This window comes from Miscanthus floridulus, chromosome 19 (genome assembly GCF_019320115.1).
Source record: "Miscanthus floridulus cultivar M001 chromosome 19, ASM1932011v1, whole genome shotgun sequence".
NCBI lineage: Eukaryota > Viridiplantae > Streptophyta > Magnoliopsida > Poales > Poaceae > Miscanthus > Miscanthus floridulus.
In genome coordinates this window covers 23,573,885-23,594,721 of record NC_089598.1, presented here as the reverse complement: position 1 = coordinate 23,594,721, position 20,837 = coordinate 23,573,885, and the positions used below count along the sequence as shown (strand labels likewise).

The 20,837-nt window shown below is 43.7% G+C and overlaps 2 protein-coding genes and 1 pseudogene across 2 annotated transcripts; all 3 read left to right on the top strand.

The window, feature by feature from the left end:
* Nucleotides 1-7,273: 7,273 nt before the first annotated feature.
* Nucleotides 7,274-8,473, top strand: LOC136525725 (zinc finger BED domain-containing protein RICESLEEPER 2-like). Its single transcript, XM_066518612.1, has one exon. It carries the CDS (start codon nucleotides 7,274-7,276, stop codon nucleotides 8,471-8,473), a length of 1,200 nt encoding a protein of 399 aa, XP_066374709.1.
* A 3,826-nt stretch (nucleotides 8,474-12,299) lies between these two features.
* On the top strand, nucleotides 12,300-13,228 carry LOC136526777 (uncharacterized; the record flags this gene model as incomplete). Its single annotated transcript, XM_066519367.1, has 4 exons — nucleotides 12,300-12,408; nucleotides 12,619-12,929; nucleotides 13,034-13,106; nucleotides 13,200-13,228. Coding segments are annotated over exons 1-4 (522 nt in total), but the record flags the coding sequence as incomplete, so codon positions are not given.
* Nucleotides 13,229-13,230: 2 nt separating this feature from the next.
* LOC136526778 (uncharacterized) lies at nucleotides 13,231-13,956 on the top strand (annotated as a pseudogene).
* The last annotated feature ends 6,881 nt before the right edge of the window (nucleotides 13,957-20,837 follow it).

Sequence of the window (20,837 nt, the reverse complement as noted above, 5' to 3'; positions counted from 1 at the left end):
CGATTCGGAATTCCTCGTTGAGGACGCTCTAAGTGCTTAGCTATAAGTAAGTGATAAAAGTCAAGCTATATAATAGTTAGTTTTTAATTTATCTATAAAATTTCTTTATCTATATCTATATCTATATACTTTTATAAAGTTAAACTTCACCGGATGATTTTTCCCTGCATGCAAGGTATACACATCATTCTCCACTAAACAATCTCAATAGATGTTCTATCTCTTCATGCAAGATATCCATATCATTTCACGCTAAGTACATGTCATCACTTATTAATTACAGAAAATGTCCACGTCATCTATATCGTGTGCAATACTTTAAATCTTTAATCCATTAACATACAAGTCATCTACATATGCTATTTGTTTCTTCACATATTCCTTTATAACGTAATAAAATATTTTATTGGTTTTTTTCTATTAGCTTACCAATTTTTTACCAGATCTGATACAATAAAATAACGTGCAATTCAAATTCATGTATACACAATATATATAACATCATATAGTAATGATATGTATATAACAGATTTATGTTTAGGAAAAAAAACCCGTGGCAATGCGTGGGGTATCCTTCTAGTATCTTATATTTTCAAACCCCACTAGTAATTTATCTTGCCATACAAAGTGTCTACTTCAGCATCCTCTACAACATCCCTCTATCTAGCACATGTAACTATCTCTTCATGCAAAGTGCCCACATCAACATTCACTAACATATTCAACTAACATATACCATTATGTCTTCATTCAGGGCCGGCCCTGGGGGCGGACAAGCAGGGCGGCCACCCTGGGCCCCCAAGGGGCCCCACCCTAAGGTATGTACACAACACAGGTATATGTATTTGACATGTTAGCAATCAAGGCCCAGCAGCGTTGTCAGCCTACCCAAGGACGCAGTTGGCATCTGCGACCACGAGAAGCTATCCCCACCCGGCTAGTCCGCGGGTGACACGAACACACCGATACGCGCTCTCCTCGACCTCGACTCCTCCTGCGCGGCGGTGATGCGAGACGCGAATCACTGTCCGCGGACCACGCACATGAGATGGCAGCGACGCAACGCAAGACGCGCGATTCACCGAGATACCAAGACGCAAGTAGCATTTGTCAAAAAAAAGACGCAAGTAGCAAGCTTCTACAGTTTGCTCCATGTGAGTATGATCTAGGTATGCAGACCAAGTCCACAAAAACTCGATGCCAGTGCCGGCGATTTAATCAGAATAGGTTTGTACGTCCTCTGCTGGCCTATTATGCTCTGGAATTGAACGTGATTATATATTTATATTGGTTGAGTTTGACTGATTACAGGAGTGCCCTCACCATTATAGCATTGAAGCATAATGCGTAATCGCTGATTCTTTGCTCGTGCTCAATTAAAATTAGGGTGCAACCATACAAAAATTGATTTAATTTCAGATTTAAGTTAATGTGAATTACCATATTGGTGTTTTTTTTGGCTAATTCGTTCTCCAAATTTTAACAGTATCATGTCATCAAGAAAGTAAGCTTCCGGCAGTGAAAAAAAACACGAGTAAATGAGTTGATACAATCACAGAGATGGTCTATCCATAAGTTTTAAAGATAATTTATATGTATGAATTGTTTCATATGAATGTTGTTTTTGCATATGAAATTATGTGTTTATCATTGACATTGCATATGTATTTTTACGTATAAGTATTGTCACTATCATGTACTTAAAGGGCCCCGGATATTGGTTTCGCCCCAGGCCCAAAAAAACTCAGGGCCAGCCCTGTTTTCATTCAAGCTATTCACGTTAGGAAAGCACATCATTTACTAACATATATTAAGTTGTTCACATTAGAATGCTAAAAATCACCCACTAACATATATTATGATATTTATTCATTCATATATTAGTAAATATAAGCAGTATAATTTCACCAGCGATTCTCGCAGCAACGTGCGGGACATTCTTGTAGTTATTATATGTTTCCATTCTCTTTACTATTCCTCCTCACATACATCTTTATTGGGACCCACCAGTGTCTATAATTATGCGCCTAGCTTGTTGCTCGCATAAAAGCCAAGCTCTCTTCGTTTCTTCCTTCTCTTTTCTACATCAATAAAAATATTGATTAGCTTGGCTATAAGCCAATTTTATACTTGCTCTAAGGGAGACGGCCGCCGCTATCACACTTAGCGTGACAAAAAAAATCAATCCAAGACAGGGCAGGCAGATCGGCATCCATGCGCGCAGGTACCGTGGAAGCAAACGCTGCCTTACATGCTGCTGCTAATGTTGATGTTCCAGATGGTGACGACCTTGCAAAAGATGGCTTCGCTGAAAAGTCAGGCTGAAAAATATTGTTCGCTGATTTATTGTGAGAAAAAAATATTATACCATGACTAATAAGTTTAAGCGAACAGGGCTATATGATATTAATGGTAAGTCATCAATTTGACATTACAAATTGTATGCCCGAGCAATCTTCTGCCATATTTGCACCATACATCCAAGGAGGATTTATAGATTTTTTACTCAGAGTTCAGCAAGATACCGCAATGTCCTCGTCTGCTAGAAAGATATTTCGATAAAAATATGTAACTGTGTTGAGCTGGATGTTGTTATGGTGACCTCGGTTGTTAACCTCCTCGCTAATAAATGTCCTAGCACCAAAAGCCCTCAACAAATTTCCCCAGCGTGCAGTCTAATCCGAAGAACAAAAAATCTCCAAAAATAGCTGCGAAAATCACAGGAAAAGGATATCACGTGGTCAGGTATCCTCGCGGCGGCGACGGCAAGTGGCGACGGCGGCCCGTGGTGAACAAATCGCAGATGAGTGGTAGCGGCGGCGGCCGAAGATGAGGCGGGCTCACGTGCACGTTGGAGACTTGGAGGCGAGAGCAGCCAAGCCGCCAGATTGGCAGCGAGCCATCGCGGGAAGGCGAAGTCAGCCAGTAGATTGAGATCCATGTGTCACCGTCTCGCCGGGGCGTCCGCACCATCCGTACCCAATTTATCGGCCGGTTCGTTGGTTGGTTTCTGGGTTGATAAGTCCGGCTGGTGCTGGTTTGTTATGAGAAAAAACACTGTTGGCTGGCTGATAAGCCTGGCTAAAACCAACCAGCGAATAGGCTGTATTTCGCGTGGGATGGTGCGTGCTCCATGGAGTTTGTTGGATCAACGGTGAGTGGCCCGCCATGTCACGTGTATATTTGGCCATGCAGCCCGCCGGCCCGGCCCGTGGCCCGTTGTTTTGGCCCAGCCCGAGCCCGGCTCGGCCCGGTGGCCGCCGTGCCCGTGCCTGGCCCGCCGGCCTGGCCCGTGGCACGGCACGGGCACGGCCCGGTGCATGATGCGGCCCGGTGGCGGCCCGGTCGGAGAAACGGCCCACGAAGGCAGGCCGCCGGCCCACCCCACGCACCCCTCTTGGCCTCTCCCCTCGTCGTATATAAGCCGTCCGCGTCCGGCCGGCCGCGGCGCATCCCCCTCCCAAACCCTAACCTAATCCTCTTCGGCTCTTCCTCTCCCCCGCCGCGGCTCTCTCAGTCTCTCGCTCTCGGCCTCTCGCTCAGTCGCTCCGCTCTCCCATTCTCGATCCAGATCCAGATCCACCGCCACCGACGCCGACGTTCGTCCGTCCTCCCCATCACCGGTGAGCGGTGACTACGCCGGCGCTCCTCCCTGGTCCCTGCTTCCCCGCTGTCTCCTCCTCCCTCCTTTTCCTCTACTCTCAGTCCCTCACTCCCCTCTCCGTGAACCATGTGAGTGTTCATGGCAGTCCCTCATCCTCCACCACCTCGCCGTCGATTCTAATCCGTGTCTGTCTGTCTCATCCGCTGCTTGGCTGGCCTCTTCATCACCGGCACCGGGCTCCGGGTACACAGGTTGGACTTCTTCCCTAACCCTAACCCTAGATCTGTCATCTGTTCTTCTTCTTCTTCTCACTTCTTCTTCGTCTTCTTCTCACTTCTTCTTCTTCAGTTCTTCACTTCTTCTTCTTCTCGCCGTCGATTCTAATCTGTGTCTGTCTGTCTCATTCGCTGCTTGGTTGGCCTCTTCATCACCGGCACCGGGCTCCGGGTACACAGGTTGGACTTCTTCCCTAACCCTAACCCTAGATCTGTCATCTGTTCTTCTTCTTCTCACTTCTTCTTCGTCTTATTCTCACTTCTTCTTCAGTTCTTCACTTTTTCTTCTTCTAACTTCTTCTTGCGTGCAGGTTGGCGCCTGACGCTGCGTCTTCCTCCTCTGGAGTAGACATGGCCAGGCCGCCCAAGCGCCCGTTGAGGGGCGGTGCTGGTGCTGCTGGAGGTCGAGGTCAGGCATGGCTGTCCGGCTCGTCCGCGGGCGGTTCTAGCCTCGCAACGCGGGGGGAGAATCATCATCCCCTCGGCGACGACGAGGACCAGGCGCCGTACGCGGATGACCTACTGGAAGTTGAGGACGACGACGACATACGTGATGATGCAGCCGGTCTGTTCGGCATCGACCTCGGTGACGGCTTAAAGGTCCTAATGGCTAGAGGGGGGGTGAATAGCCTAATAAAAATTTCTACAACCACACTTAACCAAATGGTTAGACAATTATGAGGCAAAGCGAGTGTTGCGCTAGCCTACTCAAAATGCAAGCCACCTACCACAATTCTAGTTTAGATAGTGTCAATTCACACAAGAGCAATGACACTACCCTATGTTAGTGTGCTCTCAAAGGCTAACTAAAGAGCCACACCAACCAAGCATGCAAGCTCTCACAACTAGCTACACTAAAGAGCTTGTCAACTAGTTTGCGGTAAAGTAAAGAGAGTGATCAAGAGGGTTATACCGCCGTGTAGATGAATGAACCAATCAATCATGAAGATGAATAACAATGATGACCAATCACCTCGGAATCAATGATGAACACAATGATTTTTTACCGAGGTTCACTTGCTTGCCGGCAAGCTAGTCCTCGTTGTGGCGATTCACTCACTTGGAGGTTCACGCGCTAATTGGCTTCACACGCCAAACCCTCAATAGGGTGCCGCACAACCAACACAAGATGAGGATCACACAAGCCACGAGCAATCCACTAGAGTACCTTTTGGCGCTCCGCCGGGGAAAGGTCAAGAACCCCTCACAATCACCACGATCGGAGCCGGAGACAATCACCACCTCCGCTCGACGATCCTCGCTACTCCAAGCCGTCTAGGTGGCGGCAACCACCAAGAGTAACAAGCGAAACCCGCAGCGAAATACGATCACTAAGTGCCTCTAGATGCAATCACTCAAGCAATGCACTTGGATCACTCCTAATCTCACTATGATGATGAATCAATGATGTAGATGAGTGGGAGGGCTTTGGCTTAGCTCACAAGGTTGCTATATCAATGAAAATGGCCAAAGATCTGAGCCACAGCCGGCCATGGGGCTATAAATAGAGCCCCAATCAAATAGAGCTGTTATACCCCTTCACTGGGCAAAACGCGCTCTGACCGGACGCTCCGGTCATACTGACCGGACGCTGGCCCTCAGCGTCCGGTCGCCCGATGGATGCCACGCGTCACCAGCTTCAAACGCTGTTCGTCAGATTCCAACGGCTACGAAGCTGACCGGACGCTCCGGTCAAAACTGACCGGACGCTGAAGCCCCAGCGTCCGGTCGTTTCCAGTAAGCTCCCCGAGGCATGTTTTTTCGACCGGACGCGTCCGGTCCACCTTGACCAGACGCAGACCAGCATCTGGTGCTCAACCCTACCCACTGTGCCGTCTGACAGCTCGACCGGACGCAGCCTTTCAGCGTCTGGTCGCTGAGTGACCCAGCTCCGGTCAGTAGACCGACGCCAGCATCATTTCGACCAACTCCATTTTAACTCTAACTTCTTCACCCTTGGTCAAATGTGCCAACCACCAAGAATTTTGCATCCGGCGCAATAGAAAATAGACATTTCATTTTTCCAAAAGCGCCGAATCCATCTCAACCCTGTAAACACCTTGTGCACATGTGTTAGCATATTTTCACAAATGTTATCAAGGGTGTTAGCACTCCACTAGATCCTAAATGCATATGCAATGAGTTAGAGCATCTAGTGGCACTTTGATAACCGCATTCCGATACGAGTTTCACCCCTCTTAATAGTACGGCTATCAAACCTAAATGTGATCACACTCTCTAAGTGTCTTGATCACCAAAACAAAATAGCTCCTATGGTTTATACCTTTGCCTTGAGCTTTTTGTTTTTCTCTTTCTTCATTTCAAGTTTAAGCCCTTGATTATCGCCATGCCATCACCATTGTCATGCTATGATCTTCATTAGCTTCTTCTACTTGAAGTGTGCTACCTATGTCATGATCACTTGATAAACTAGGTTAGCACTTAGGGTTTCATCAATTCACCAAAACCAAACTAGAGCTTTCAACGGCAACCAGCCCATTGATGTCGATGGCGACGACGACGATGGTGGAGTTGAGGTATCCACTGACACTCATGGTACCTCCTCTGGTAAGAACGTTTCTGTTGTTTGGGATTACTTCCATGAGATTAAGGAGAAGGGAATTCGAGTACGTGCCATCTGTAAACATTGTCATGCGCGATACACTGCTAGATCGGCTGCTGGCACTGGCCATTTGAGACAGCACATGAATTCTTGTATGAAAAACGTGATCAGGCTAGTCTTGTCCAGTCTAAGCTTGCTCTGAATACTGATGGTTTGAACAATTGGGTGTATGATCCTTTGATTGCTCGCACTGAGTTGTGCCGTTTGATTGCTAGGCTAGACCTTCCTTTAGGGATAGGTGAGACTGATGCTTGAGAGGATTACATTAAGCGTGCTCATAATCCTCTGTTCCAAAAGGTTTCTAGGCAGACCACCACTAGAGATATGTCTAAACTGTTTGATGAACAACGTGATATGCTTATGAAATCTGTGTTGCCTACTGCATCTTCTGTTTCTTTGACATCTGATATTTGGTCTGGTAATGCTAAAGAGGATTATATATCTGTGGTTGCTCATTATGTTAGTGTTGATTGGGAGTTACAGAAAAAAGTAATTGGTTTAAGGCTGATTGATGTTTCACATTCTGGTGATAACATTGCTGATAGGATTGCTAGTGTGGTTGAGGAGTTTGGTTTGATAGACAAGGTATTTTCTGTGTCTCTAGACAATACTTCTGCTAATTCTAGGGCATATGAGATTTTGCAGCCTATGTTCTTTGGTTATTTGGATTCTTATCCTGCACCTACCCCCACTGATCCTAACAAGGTGCAGTACTTGCTTGTGCATCAGCGTTGTGCATGCCATATCATCAATCTTATTGTTAAATCTGGCATGAAGAGGTTGAAACCTTATACTGAAGATTTCAGAACTGCAATAAGTTTTTTAAATTCCTCTAATCAAAGAATTGCATTGTTTAAAAACTACTGCAAGGCTCAGGGTCTTAGACCTAGGAAGTTTGGCTTGGATATGGATGTTAGATGGAATTCTACTTTTTTGATGCTCAAACATTTGCTGCCATACAAAGAAGTCTTTGATGTGTTTATTACCTCTAATTATGGTTCTACTTTATTGACTGCACAGCATTGGCATGTTGCTGAACAAATAATGATATTCCTGGAACTCTTCTATAACTCTACTGTTGTGCTGTCTGGGGTTTATTATCCCACAACTCCACTTGTTTTGCACCATATGCTTGACATGGCTGAACATTTGCAAAATGCTGAAAGAGATGCTAATTTTAGAATGATTGCTACTCCTATGAAACTTAAATTCCTTAAATATTGGGAGAAAATTCCACTCATTTATTCATATGCATTCATTCTTGATCCTAGAGCTAAGATGAAAGGGTTCTTTAATGTGCTTGAATTGCTTGCTAAGGCAACTGGATGCATTTATAGTTCATACTATGCTGATGTAAAAGATGAATTGTATAAATTGTTTGGCAATTATGAACAGAAATTTGGTGCAGTGAGGTCTCAGAGGGTTTCAATCCCTTCAGCTCATACTGGTAAGACAAAACAGGCATGGGGAAGGATCTTTGGAGGTCCTGGTGATTCCCCTGTCTCTTCTTCCCCCTCAGCTCATACTCCATCTGTTGTTAGTGAGCTCAAAGCATACTTGGACAGTGACCCTGTCACATGTTATGAGGAATCCTTTGACATACTCCTCTGGTGGCGTGACCACAAGCTAACTTATCCAATCCTATCTATTATGGCTCGAGATATTATGTCTGTCCCTATGTCTACTGTCTCTTCCGAGTCCTGTTTCAGCTGTACATCCAGGATACTCGATGATCGGCGGCGGCGCTTGTTGCCTGAGCATGTTGAGATGCTCACCTGCATCAAGGACTGGGAGCAAGGTGCAAGAAGAGAACAGCATACACCTGAGGACCTGGACCTTGAGGAGGCATTCAAGAATCTCTTCCTCGATGAACAAGGCGAAGGCAGCGGCTCCGGCAGTGTCAGCAGCTCCGGCAGTGTCAGCGGCAGCGGCGGTACTGCTGGTGCTGGTGCTGGTGCTGCTGGTGGATAGAAGAAGAAGAAGAGAAGATGAGAGGTAGTCACTCAACATTCAACTATTCAAGTTCCATTTTGCATCTTTTCTTTACATTCAAGTACTGCTGGTACTAACATTGCTTTGCTTGCAAGAACTTTTGGTGTGCTGTAGTGAGTCACTATGATCAATGAAGGAAGAACTTTGCCACTGATGACCTGATGTTGTAATAGGATAGAACTTTTGCTGTTCCTAGCTTCCTGTTGCTGTGATCTGTGAACTCACTAAGTCACAATGACTTTGCCACTGATGTTGGCTATCCTAATAGGATAGAACTATAAGACCTTGACATTTAGAGCTGGCTGCACTCTTTTTTTCTTTCTAGGGTTTCTCACAAGGGTGAGTTTTACCTAGAAATGTTTTTAATGAGGCAGCATTGCACAAAACAGCTCATTCTGAATATAAGTTCATCATCATATGATCTGTCATCTGTGTGTTGTGTGATTGTGTGAACTGTGAAGTGTGCATGGGCCATGGGCCGGCACGGCCCGGTGAAAATGGCCGTGCCCACCGGGCGGCACGGCACGGCAAAACGGCCCACGGGCCGTGCCATGGGCCGTTGGCCAGGCACGAGCACGGCCTAGGCACGGCACGGCCGGCACGACGGCCCGTCGAGGCACGATTCCGTGCCGTGCCGGCACGGCCCGATGGCCATCTATAGTCACGTGTTCACCAAAGTCTAGAGCGCTACAGACGAGACACATTGTACTGGACGCCCTCCCGTGCACGACGATATGGCCCGACCGGGTTAGAGTTGTGAAGGCTGTGAACCAGGAGATGGGTTATGGGCAAATGCGCTGGGTGCATCTCTCCTCCTCCATCTTCCACCCCTTCTCTTGATCTTCTCCTTTGTTGAAACCCTCGTTCCTATGCTAGATTTGCTAGGATATCCAAGATAAGTGGGTGGTGTACCAGAAGGAGAAGCTCCTCCTCCTCAACCTTGGCCCCAAGAAGACTGAATTGTGTCCTCCTCTGCCACCTGACTAAGTACCAGGTTCAAATCTTGTGTATTCCTTTTTATTATTATTAATGACTAATGGATGATGTGGACTGAATTGTTCGTTGTTTGGTAGGAGTATTGCTCATTTTCCATCTTGTTACTGCTCTACGAATATGATGAATTCATCAATTAGTTCTGTGAAATTGATGAATAGCGGAAGACTTTGTCATTCTTGCTTGCTTGATATGCGGTGCACAATGTGAGGCTGATTTGTAGCGAGTTCTTGGGTAGGAAGTATAAGTATGAATAATCAAGGGATGGGTGGCACTTGAGTAGGTCCACTGTTCAAGGCAGATGTAACGATGTGTTATGTGCTGTCATAATGTATACTCAATTGCAAATATATTTGGTTGTAGTTACAGACCAAATATCTGGCTTGGCAGGTTGTTATTATCTGAATTTTTACAAAAACCTTTTAATACAAGGCAATACCCAATCATTAATTTCTTTACAAGTTTTCTTTCTGAATTCATGGTTAATTGTGATTTAGTTGTGACATATCTATTATCTAATACATATTTACGATAGTTGGGTTACTGTAACACATGGGGATATTTACCATAACGTTATAGTAAACCACTTAGTAAGGAGTTACTATAATCTCATAAATTAACATAGTAATTATCGTAACTCAAAGTGGCTACAGAATAAGTTATTTTGTAGCCAGCTTTGAGTTACGATAATTACTATGTTAATTTACGAGATTATAGTAACTCCTTACTAAGTGGTTTACTATAACGTTATGGTAAATATCCCCATGTGTTATAGTAACCTAACTATCGTAAATATGTATTGACATTATCGTAAATTAGTATATAAAATTATCGTAAATGGATGTGGCCATAGAATAACTTATTTTATAGCTGGCTACTGAATATACTCCCCATATATATATATATATATATATATATATATATATATATATATATATATATATATATATATATAGGGAGAGGCTATTCAGTAGCCGGCTACAAAATAAGTTATTCTGTGGCCACCTCCATTTACTATAATTTTATATACTAATTTACCATAATGTCAATACATATTTACGATAGTTGGGTTACTATAACACATGGGGATATTTACCATAACGTTATATTAAACCACTTAGTAAGAAATTACTATAATCTCATAAATTAACATAGTAATTATCGTAACTCAAAGTGGCTACAGAATAAGTTATTTTGTAGCCAGCTACAGGATAGTAGTTCTATATATATATATATATATATATATATATATATATATATATATATATATGCACTGCACTGGTGTGGGAAAGGAGAATCTTCTATTCATGAGATCAGCATGCATTGGAATGGCCAATGGCATGGTAGTGTGTGGTGTAGTAGTTTCTTTTTCACCTCCCTGGAGGCTGCTAGATGGATGGATGCCTGTGTCCTGGCAAGTCATTATTTATCTCTGTAAATTTCCTATCATCCTATCCTGATTGGTGATGGACGCTGTGCTGTGGTGTGCATGCATGCTGGGTGAGGGTCAAGTGAGGGGGGGGGGGGGGGGGGGGGGGGGCGATCTCAGTCTCAGCCAGCCCCATCCCCTAGTTGTTTTAGGAAAACCATCATGAGATGAGAGACCCAGATGGCAGGGAGAGCATCTTGTTGCCTCCAATGCAGTGGCGTGCAGGGGCAGGTGGTACCTTGCAGAGGCTAGCTTGAGGCTATCCTTAATTTTCAAAGCTTATGCTCCTTCAATTTTCTTATCTGTGTTTATAAACTTGTGTATCTACCTTGTTCATTTCCTATGCGCATCCGACCTTAATATAGTTTATGGATTTCCTTTTTGATGAAGGATGGTTAAACTGCCATTGACAGTGCCATTTATATGTGCATATTGCATATGTGGTTTACCGTCTAATGGGTTAAACTGTGGTGAACAGTTTCTGAAGTTGATGGTCTATTGTTTATGTAGTGTTGCTGTCATGTTGGAGCACTAAGTTTAGATACTAGGCTTTGTCTGATTGATGATCGCGTAATAAAATACTTGAATTTCTCTGTTATTGAGCGTTATGTGCTGTCATAATGTATACTCAATCTGCGTGCTCTGTTAATGAAATATCCATGTTAACAATGTGGTTTTTTCCCTGTACCTCTGGGCTGTAGCTAGTTATTTTCTGAAGCCTTTTTTTTTTTTTGCTTTTTTGCTAGCTGCAGCCATCTTAGCTTCAGTTTTCCTTCTAGTTAGAAGATAATGGATTTGATAATTAGGAAGAGAAAAGAAGAGGAGGATGAGGAGATTATGTTGTTCTTTTTGCCTGCCCTATATCTTCTAACTAGTAATGAGGGAGAGAGAAAAGAGCAATGCATACTTCAAGTCAGTCTGGTGAAGAAAAGGTTAGAGAGCTTCTAGGAGTACATGAAAGGAATTGTCTCGTTGCGTTTCCCATTGAAAACCAAGTGAAGATACCAGCTACAGCAATGGTGCTCCACAATCTTACACGGATGCAAAATGGGGATGACGGTTGGTTGAATCGCCAAACAAGCAATATATGTCCAGAACATTTTGTTGATCTCCCTGGAGGTGACAACCACTACAATAATGATGTGATGTCTCTTAGCAGCCAAATAGAGGATGGGAACACAGTTAGAGATATGATAGCACTAAATATGTGGAATGACTACAGTCGTAACGTGTCCTAATAAATGTGAGTCTTAACTAGTTTTGAATTATTTTGCTTTTGTGTTTTTTACTTTTATTCCCTATCAGGTTCTTCTATTTTCAACAACCTGTTTTTTATTACAGTAATAATGCGCTAAATATCAGATTCTTGTATTTACAGTAATAATGTTTGGAAGGGGGTCTCTGAGGATCAATTTGATGAAAGCTGCAGCAGTCCAAAGAAAGCCTTCTCCAAAGATTTCAAGCACACAAAAGAGAAAACCATCACCAAAAGGTATGTCCTGTTATTACTTGTTCAGTTCAGTAGGTTGTACTAGCTGCTGTTGCTGCTATACTGGCTGTTGCTGCTTTAGGGCCTGCTGAACTTTCATTTTTCAACAGCTGTACTGGCCGTTGTTGCTTTCTTGCTTCTAACTGAATAGTAGATGCAAGTAGGCTTGTTGCAGCAAAAATTCCATTCTAATTGCTACATTTTTTGTGACAGTTGATCATTCTAGAGCGAGTTGGGATGCGGGACTTGAAAAGGCTTTGATTGACCTTCTTCATGAGCACAACAATGAATGTTATAGGGGACAGAATGGATGGTCAACAGAAGCATGGAACAAAATTGTCAAATTATTCCATGAGAAGTTCCCGTATGTCAGATTTACGAAGGTTCAAATCCAAGACAAAGACAGAGAGTTAAAGAGGGAATACAGAGTTCTAAAAGAAGCAAGAAAACAAAGTGGTGCACATTGGAATGAAAAGCTGTGCAGGATTGAGGGAGATGAAGCTGTTTGGAACAACATTATTACTGTGAGATTTCTTGTCTATTACAACTATTAATTCTTGTTAAATTCTTAAATGTATTGTTGGTTTAACCTCTATTGCTAATTACTTTTCATTATTGTATTCAATAGTCCCATCCTAAGGCCAAGAGATTTCGGAATAAATCTTTCCCATTGTTTGAGTCTTTAGGAGAGCTATATGATGGTATATCATCAATGCTAAAGCTTTATCTTCCTTGCAATCAAACATGTCGCATTCAGTTGAATTAATCATTAGTTACTTCATTTTTTGGTGCAGGACAAACTGCTGAGGGAACCTTAAACTTTACCTCAAATCCATAGCCCCTTCCCAAGTTCCTGTCACACAGCCTTATCAAGGGGGTATCACATAACCTTCTTCCCAAATTCCTGTCACACAGCCTTCTCAAGGTGGTATCACACACACAACCTTCTTCCCAAGTTCCTGTCACACAGCCTTATGAAGGTGCTATCACACATCCTTTTTTCCAAGTTCCTGTCACACATCCTTATCAAGGTGCTACCACACAACCTTCTCAATCTGACATCACACAAGCCAATTATATTGGGGAAGAAACTGAAAAGGGCCCTTTTGACCCTTCGGGACATGCTATGGATGATGATGATGAGGTAAGAATTGTGGACCAACCAACCACTAGTTCATCATTAAACAAAAGAGAGAGAAGGCCTGCTACTTCTAGAAACAAAAATCCAGTGTCTAGTGATAAAGCGGAAAGAGCAGGATTCAAACGCAGACAAGATGGGAAGGTTGTTGAGATGATGGGATGGTTTCTGGAACTGAAAGAGAAGCAAGCCGAGAGGCTGAACCCGTGCAGCAGAAAAGGGCAAGAACTAATGCGCATGAGTTCCCCATCCAAGTGTGCATTGCTGTTGTGGACAACATGGAAGATCTATCAGATGATGAGAAGGTCGAGGCTTCTGATGTATTCAAAGATCCACAAAACAGGGTCATTTTCATGACCGCGAAAGACTCTACACGACTCAAGTGGTTAAGGAAGAAGATTAGAACAGCGTAATCTGGTACTGCTCCTCTTCCATCTTGTTATTGCCTCTGTGAAACTGATGATATATTAATTAGTTTTGCGAAATTGATGAATGCATTATCACTTTTGTGGGTAGCCCGTAGGTTGAATTGTTTGTGGAGCATCAGGCAGAAAAGAATTTTGTTCATCTGCAGATGTACTAGTCAGTCTGCTGCAATGCTATACACATGTTAAAGCAGTTCCAAATATGCATATCCTATTGGAGTGAACCTTATTTGTTGGAACTTGGCGATGAATTTTCTAAGAACAAGTAACAGTTCTTAGAAACTTGTACGGTCTGCACAGAAATTCTGATAGTGTAAATTATTGCAATCCTTTGTCTTTGTGACTGATCGCAGTTTGTAGTTTTGAAATTACTTAGCAATCTTCTTGCATCTATCAATCTGCATAACATAATAGATATCTCTTTGGTTGAAAAATGTAGCAGTGAATTTCTAGCTGTTAGTGAGCATGAATGCTGAGACAAAGAAGCAAGAGGAAATGTAGAGAGACCATTTTATTTTAAAATATCTTTGAAGTTCTATGTCAAATAATCTTGTCTTACTTTTGTTTCAAATGATGCAGGGAAAAAAGTTTTGATGGAAGGACGGAGAGTTGTTAGTGCTGGAGTTGTCTCCAAAGTTATCTGTTGCTGCCAAATACATAGCTGTCTTTTGTTTGGATGATTCATGTAAAAGAAATTCTTCATAGCTAGAACACCTAGTAGACTTCAAATTATAATTTTGTAGCATAGAGAGACCATTTTATTTTCAAATATCTTTGAAGTTCTATGTCAAATAATCTTGTCTTACTTTTGTTTCAAATGATGCAGGGAAAAAAGTTTTGATGGAAGGACAGAGAGTTGTTAGTGCTGGAGTTGTCTCCAAAGTTATCTGTTGCTGCCAAATACATAGCTGTCTTTTGTTTGGATGTTTCATGTTAAAGAAATTCTTCATAGCTAGAACACCTAGTAGACTTCAAATTATAATTTTGTAGCAGACTTTAAAAACCATGCATGTGTGTACGTCTGGTGTGTGCTTGGATGGTCAGTGCTGAATGCCTGAATCAACGATTCTAGTTAACCTATAAATATTACATGTACATGTAATATGTTCAGCCATTCTCATGCATGTTATTTTCTCTATTTTCTAGGTGAAATTCTGCTTTTGTGTTTTTTGTAATTTTATGGCAGGTTTATTAAATTAATAGTAGTTTTTTTATATATATAGATGAACGATAGGCTTTGAACTTTTTTTTTATCGACGGTCTGACTACTAAATTCAAATTTGTAGCTCAATTTGTTTATATCACGGGCGTGCATGCAATTCTTCAGAAGACACGAGTATCTGAATGCTTTCCGGCATTCCATGGGCGGTCATCGAAAGCATTCCATGGGCGGTCATGGGTGGTTATGGTTCCACTTCCACACGTGTATTAGGTCCGGTTTAGATGCCAGTGTATTTCATTCAATATAAATGTGTTAGAGTGGATTAGAATAAATCTTAGTTTAATTTTACTCCAATCTATTTTAATATATGTGGATTGAAATGAATACATGTGTATTCAAACAATGTCTTAGGTGGAGTGGTGGGGTCTGGAATTTACCCAATCCATGGAATGCCAAAAAGCATTGAGAGAATTCCTTATTTGACATCAGACAAATGACCCGTTCCTTTCTTGACTCTCAAAAAATTTTCATTCCCTATTTGACACCGAGTTCAACTTTCATTCCTTATACGACACTCCGTTGGATTTTCCATCCGTGAACCGTTAACTGCCATGCGAAAAGACGATTTTGCCCCTGTGGGCCCCACCACCCTTCTCCCTCCTCTCCTCCCCTTCCTCGGCAGATCCGCCGCCGCCCCATGCCCCATGGGCCAGTGCCCCTCCGTCCCGCGCCGCCGCAAGCCCCCGGTCCTGCCTCCGTCCCCCGCACTCTCCGCGCCGCTGCAGGTCCTCTCCTCCATCGCCGAGGCCGCCGGGGAGGACCACACCGCCGACCTCCTCGAGGAGCTCCTCGCCCTCGTCTTCGGTCTCCTCGGCTCCGACGACCGCAAGCGCTGCTCCCTCGTGTGCCGCCGCTAGCTAACCGTAGAGGCCGCCTCCCGCCTTCGCCTCGCGCTCGACGCCAGGGCACCGCTGCTCGCCGTCTCGGCCCTCCCCCGCCTCCTCGCGCGCTTCCCCGCCGTCTCCAAGCTCGTGCTAAAGTGCGACTGCTGCGCTGAGAGCGTGGGCGACCCGGCCCTCGCGCAAGTTGCCGACTGCCTCGGCCCAGGCCTTCGTCGCCTCAAACTTCGCTCCCTGCGCGCGGTCACCGACGATGGGGTCGCCGCGCTCGCCGCCGCGGCTGCTAACCTCCGCAAGCTCTCCGTCGGCTCCTGTGCCTTCGGAGCCAAGGGAATCGAGGTTGTCCTGCACTCCTGCCTCCACCTCGAGGAGCTGTCCGTCAAGCGTCTCCGTGGCCTCGCTGAGTCAGAGCCCATTTCCGTCTCCACCGCCGGCGTGTTGCTTATACGGACGCGGACACGTCGGGAGAAAGGGAGGAGAGGAGGGAGAAGGGTGGTGGGGCCCACAGGGGCAAAATCGTCTTTTCGCATGGCAGTTAACGGTTCACGGATGGAAAATCCAACGGAGTGTCGTATAAGAAACGAAAGTTGAACTCGGTGTCAAATAGAGAACGAAATTTTTTTTGAGGATCAAGAAAGGAACGGGTCATTTGTCTGATGTCAAATAAAATAAGGAATTCTGTCGAAAGCATTTGGATACCTGTGTGTTCTGCACGGTGGGTGTGCTAGGCTGCGCCAGTTTTTGCTACACACGTGGAGAAATGGTAGTGGAGGTTACAAATTGCATTATAAGCCAGAGCAACGAATCTTGAACTTGAACTATTGATCGTTTGCCTTTGCTATTGAGTAGTCCCACACACGCAAAAAGAAAGGAAAAAGTCTACTTAACCTCCCACCTATCATACTTAGTCTACTTCACCCCCAACTATGAAACCGTCTGTTTTACCCCCTGAACTATCTAAAACCGTCTGTTTTATTCCCTGGGCGGTTTTTCAGCGGCGGTTTTGCTACAGTTTTAGATAGTTCAAGGGGTAAAACAGACGGTTTTAGATAGTTCAGGGGATAAAACAGACGGTTTCATAGTTAGGGGGTGAAGTAGACCAAGTATGATAGGTGGGGGGTTAAGTAGACTTTTTCCGAAAAAGAAATGACCGACCAGTGGTCCGGACAAATCAGATCCGTCAGACGCTCTATCTATCGTGCACCTACTCACGAAACACTTATAATATGAAAACACTTTCTGCAATATACGTCTGAAGCATATCAAACATTTAAAACAACGCTTACAATATATGTGTATAGCCACTATAATATATACAACATCCAGGTAAAAGCACTTGCAATATATATCTGAAGTAGATGAAACATTTTAAATAGATACTTATAACATATGTGTATAGCCATGACAACATTATACAGATCTACTTTTGCAATATCTGTATCGCGCATACAGGGACCGCCTTCGCCTACGAGGACTGCCTGCGCCTACTCATGAAACACTTGCAACATGAAAGCACATATGTCTGAAGCAGATGAAACATTTGGAACATAAGCTTGCAACATAAGCCACTGTAATATATGCAACATTCAGATAAAACACTTGCAACATATATCTGAAGTAGATGAAACATTTTGAATAGACACTTGCAACATACGTGTATAGCCATTGCAACATATACAACATCTAGATCTACTTTTTCGCAATATCCTCATGGAACATTTGCAATATAAATCTGGAACATCTGAAACACTTGACATATATGTTTATAACATACGCTTTTAGTGCAACATGGGCGGACGACCGCGATGAACTGGTGTGGTGGAGGCGGCCCTGCGAGACGGCCACAGGAGGCGAGGCGCGCGACGGCCAGGGCGAATCCACGCGGGTCAGAGAGAGCAACGGCACGGAGCGAGTGGCGTGGACTAAGCACGCGGAGCAGTCCGTCCAGACGGATGAACGCCCGCTTCGTAGCATTACCATTAAAGACATTGCATGATGAAATTTTGGAACAGTGTTAACTATGGTTAATCAGGCAAAATAAATTATTAAGCAAACCATATAAATATTTTATGTGTGGCTCTAACATATCAGGGCGAAAATGGTTGCTATTTATGTTGACCATGCTGAGTTGACTCGCAATATAATCAGACTCACGTATATTTGTGGTCTATAATTATTTTTGGACCAAATGTATTTTTGTGCACATGCATGCAAGTATAGATGGTGGTCATACGTTGGTCTAGCTGGTCATTCAGCACAGCTCTCCATGCATGTTATTATGTCATCTTCTCGTATACATGCATGTCACGTATTCACATTCGGAACTTTTAATGAGGCATGCACATATTTTTCTTGCGTCCATGGATTAAAATATAACCGGACCCGATGAGCGAGTCTGGAGCAACGACACACGAGCGGGGCGTGGCCGCGGAGTAGTCCGTCCGGACGCGTAAAACAAATCAACCCGGACGGCACATATTAAAAAAACGTGGGCGCACAGAACGGTTCGTCCGGACCAACGAACACCCGTTTCCTAGCTGTTTAAATAATAGATGTTCTGTGGAAACAACGGCATAGTGTGTTGTTCTGTCCAAATAGATATATTTTGAAATAGTATTATAGATAAAATAAATTCCTGTTGTATTGTTCATTGCATAAAGACAAAAAAATAATGTGTGGAAGAAAATTTGGAACATGGGAGTTTAGAACCTAATAAAATGTCAGAAAAAATGTCGAAAGAACCATTAAGGAGTAACCGAGCAAACATGTGTACATGACAGAGAAAGGAAACTGATCTTTGGAGGAAAAACATCAAACTTTTCACTCCTCAATTGTAAGACATGAGTTCTATTTTAGGGGTATATAACACAATAGGTTAAACGGTAGTAAACATATAGTAGAAGTTATTAATATCTAAAATTAGGGTGCTTACAAACATTAAAAGAAACGAAAAGAAATTAGGACTCGACCTCCTCTGCCATCTCCCAAAATAGATAACATGAACTCATCAGCACATGAGGTTTTCCTGGAAGAATAAGATGAAGATCAGGAGTGACGCACATGTTTCTGGTAAAAAAAAAGGGAAGCAACCTGTGAAAGGCCCTTGGCCAACAAAACCAGCCAAATTAAATCAACAAAATAGTTAGGGTTATTTTGATCGAAACCATTACAATTTTCACGTTTCGAATATCTACCATTAGAATTCATCTAATAGAAAATTTGCCATTATAATTGTTGAACTCGTTGATAATTGCCATCATAGACGTATCTGGCGTCCTTGGGCCCACCCGTAGGTGCCGTACCCCTACTGTATTTTCGTAGAGATCAAATTGCCCCCGGGGACAGAAGGATAAGGCCATCCCGGACATAGAGACCGATTCAACGCGACGTACCCTACCAGCCTCGATTCGTTCTCGACGGCGGCGGCTCTCCAAGCTGGTTGCGCCACCGGCGCCTGCAACGACGACTAGGACACCAGCACCCGCATCCGCCAGCTGTGAACGTCGCGAGTTTCTCACAAATAGACCCCTGGCGGAAAAAAATCAGAAAATAGACCCTTAGCTCGGCGCCATTGGTGCTGGCGCCGAGCTAACACATCTCGGCGCCAGCGTCTCTGGTGCCGAGCTCCTAGGCACGGTAGATGACATGGCAGTGATCTCGGCGCTAGTCACTCTGGCGCCGAGCTCACTGCCATGCCAGTACTATGTCAGTGATAAGATGGATGGTGAAGATAGAGTGGAGATGTGCTTCCTTGCATGACAGTACTATGTCAGTGATGTGATAAATCGTTGTTGTCCTTATATCTGAAAAGTCTATTTTTATTGTCTGAAAAGCATAGATTCGTTCACTGTTGCTTGGTAACCCTAGATTCATCCACAAAGCGTATGTACGGTACGTTTGGATTATACATGTTCTAATAAATTTATAGTTAATCTGTGTACTATATTTGTGCCTTTGTAGCAGTGTAGTATGATTAATGTTTCACAAAAAAATTCGCAAGAGTTTCCCTTGTTTTGTGAGCATCCACAGTTACAAACAGAGACATCATTATATATTCTAAATATTTTATCATCCAAGGAGCAAAATGCAACCACAACGAACATCACAACCAATATAATATGTTCTGCACAGTCCAAATAGTCCACAATGTCCATACAGTCCCAAATAGTTATACAAAATTAAATACAAAATCTATAATAGTGCATACTAACAGGTATCAAATCCCTCACTGTCTCCTACTCTTGCCCTTACCCTTGTGACCTAGAGCGCTCGTACCTAGAGTGTAAGGATCATGCGGACGACGTTGCCTAGTGCCAAGAGGCGGTGTAGGATGATTCGAGGGAGCGTCATGGAGCTGAGAGGGGCCAAGCTCCTCATGCCTCTTGTCCACGTCATCGTCGTCGTCTTCCTCGTCCTCGTCCCCGTCCCCTATAGCTGCTTGGATAGAGGAACATAAGCCTCCTCTGCGTGCGGAAGGAACGTACACGTCTTACGTCGTGTCTGTCCTGCAACCACAACGACCAGCCGCACGGCGTAGACGATGGGACAACCTTTGTTGTACAAAACTATGTTAACTGAAAGAATCTAACGTATTAATGATATGTTTGAAAGAATATTTTTAATCTTACGTCCAAGAAGCCAAGTATGTAGTCGTCACTGACTCTTGGCCGAATGCGCTCAATCTCTTCAACTGAGCATTTGAGTGTATTACCCTGCAACAAAGTTCTCAGTAATAATACTTCTGAACAGATAGCAATAGGTTTTGTTTTCTTTTGTACAAGAATCTAACGTATTATAAGGGTGATACG

What these genes read in the sequence shown, in the direction of transcription:
- LOC136525725 (XM_066518612.1), top strand. Translation starts at nt 7,274, where the DNA reads ATGAAGAGGTTGAAACCTTATACTGAAGATTTCAGAACTGCAATAAGT.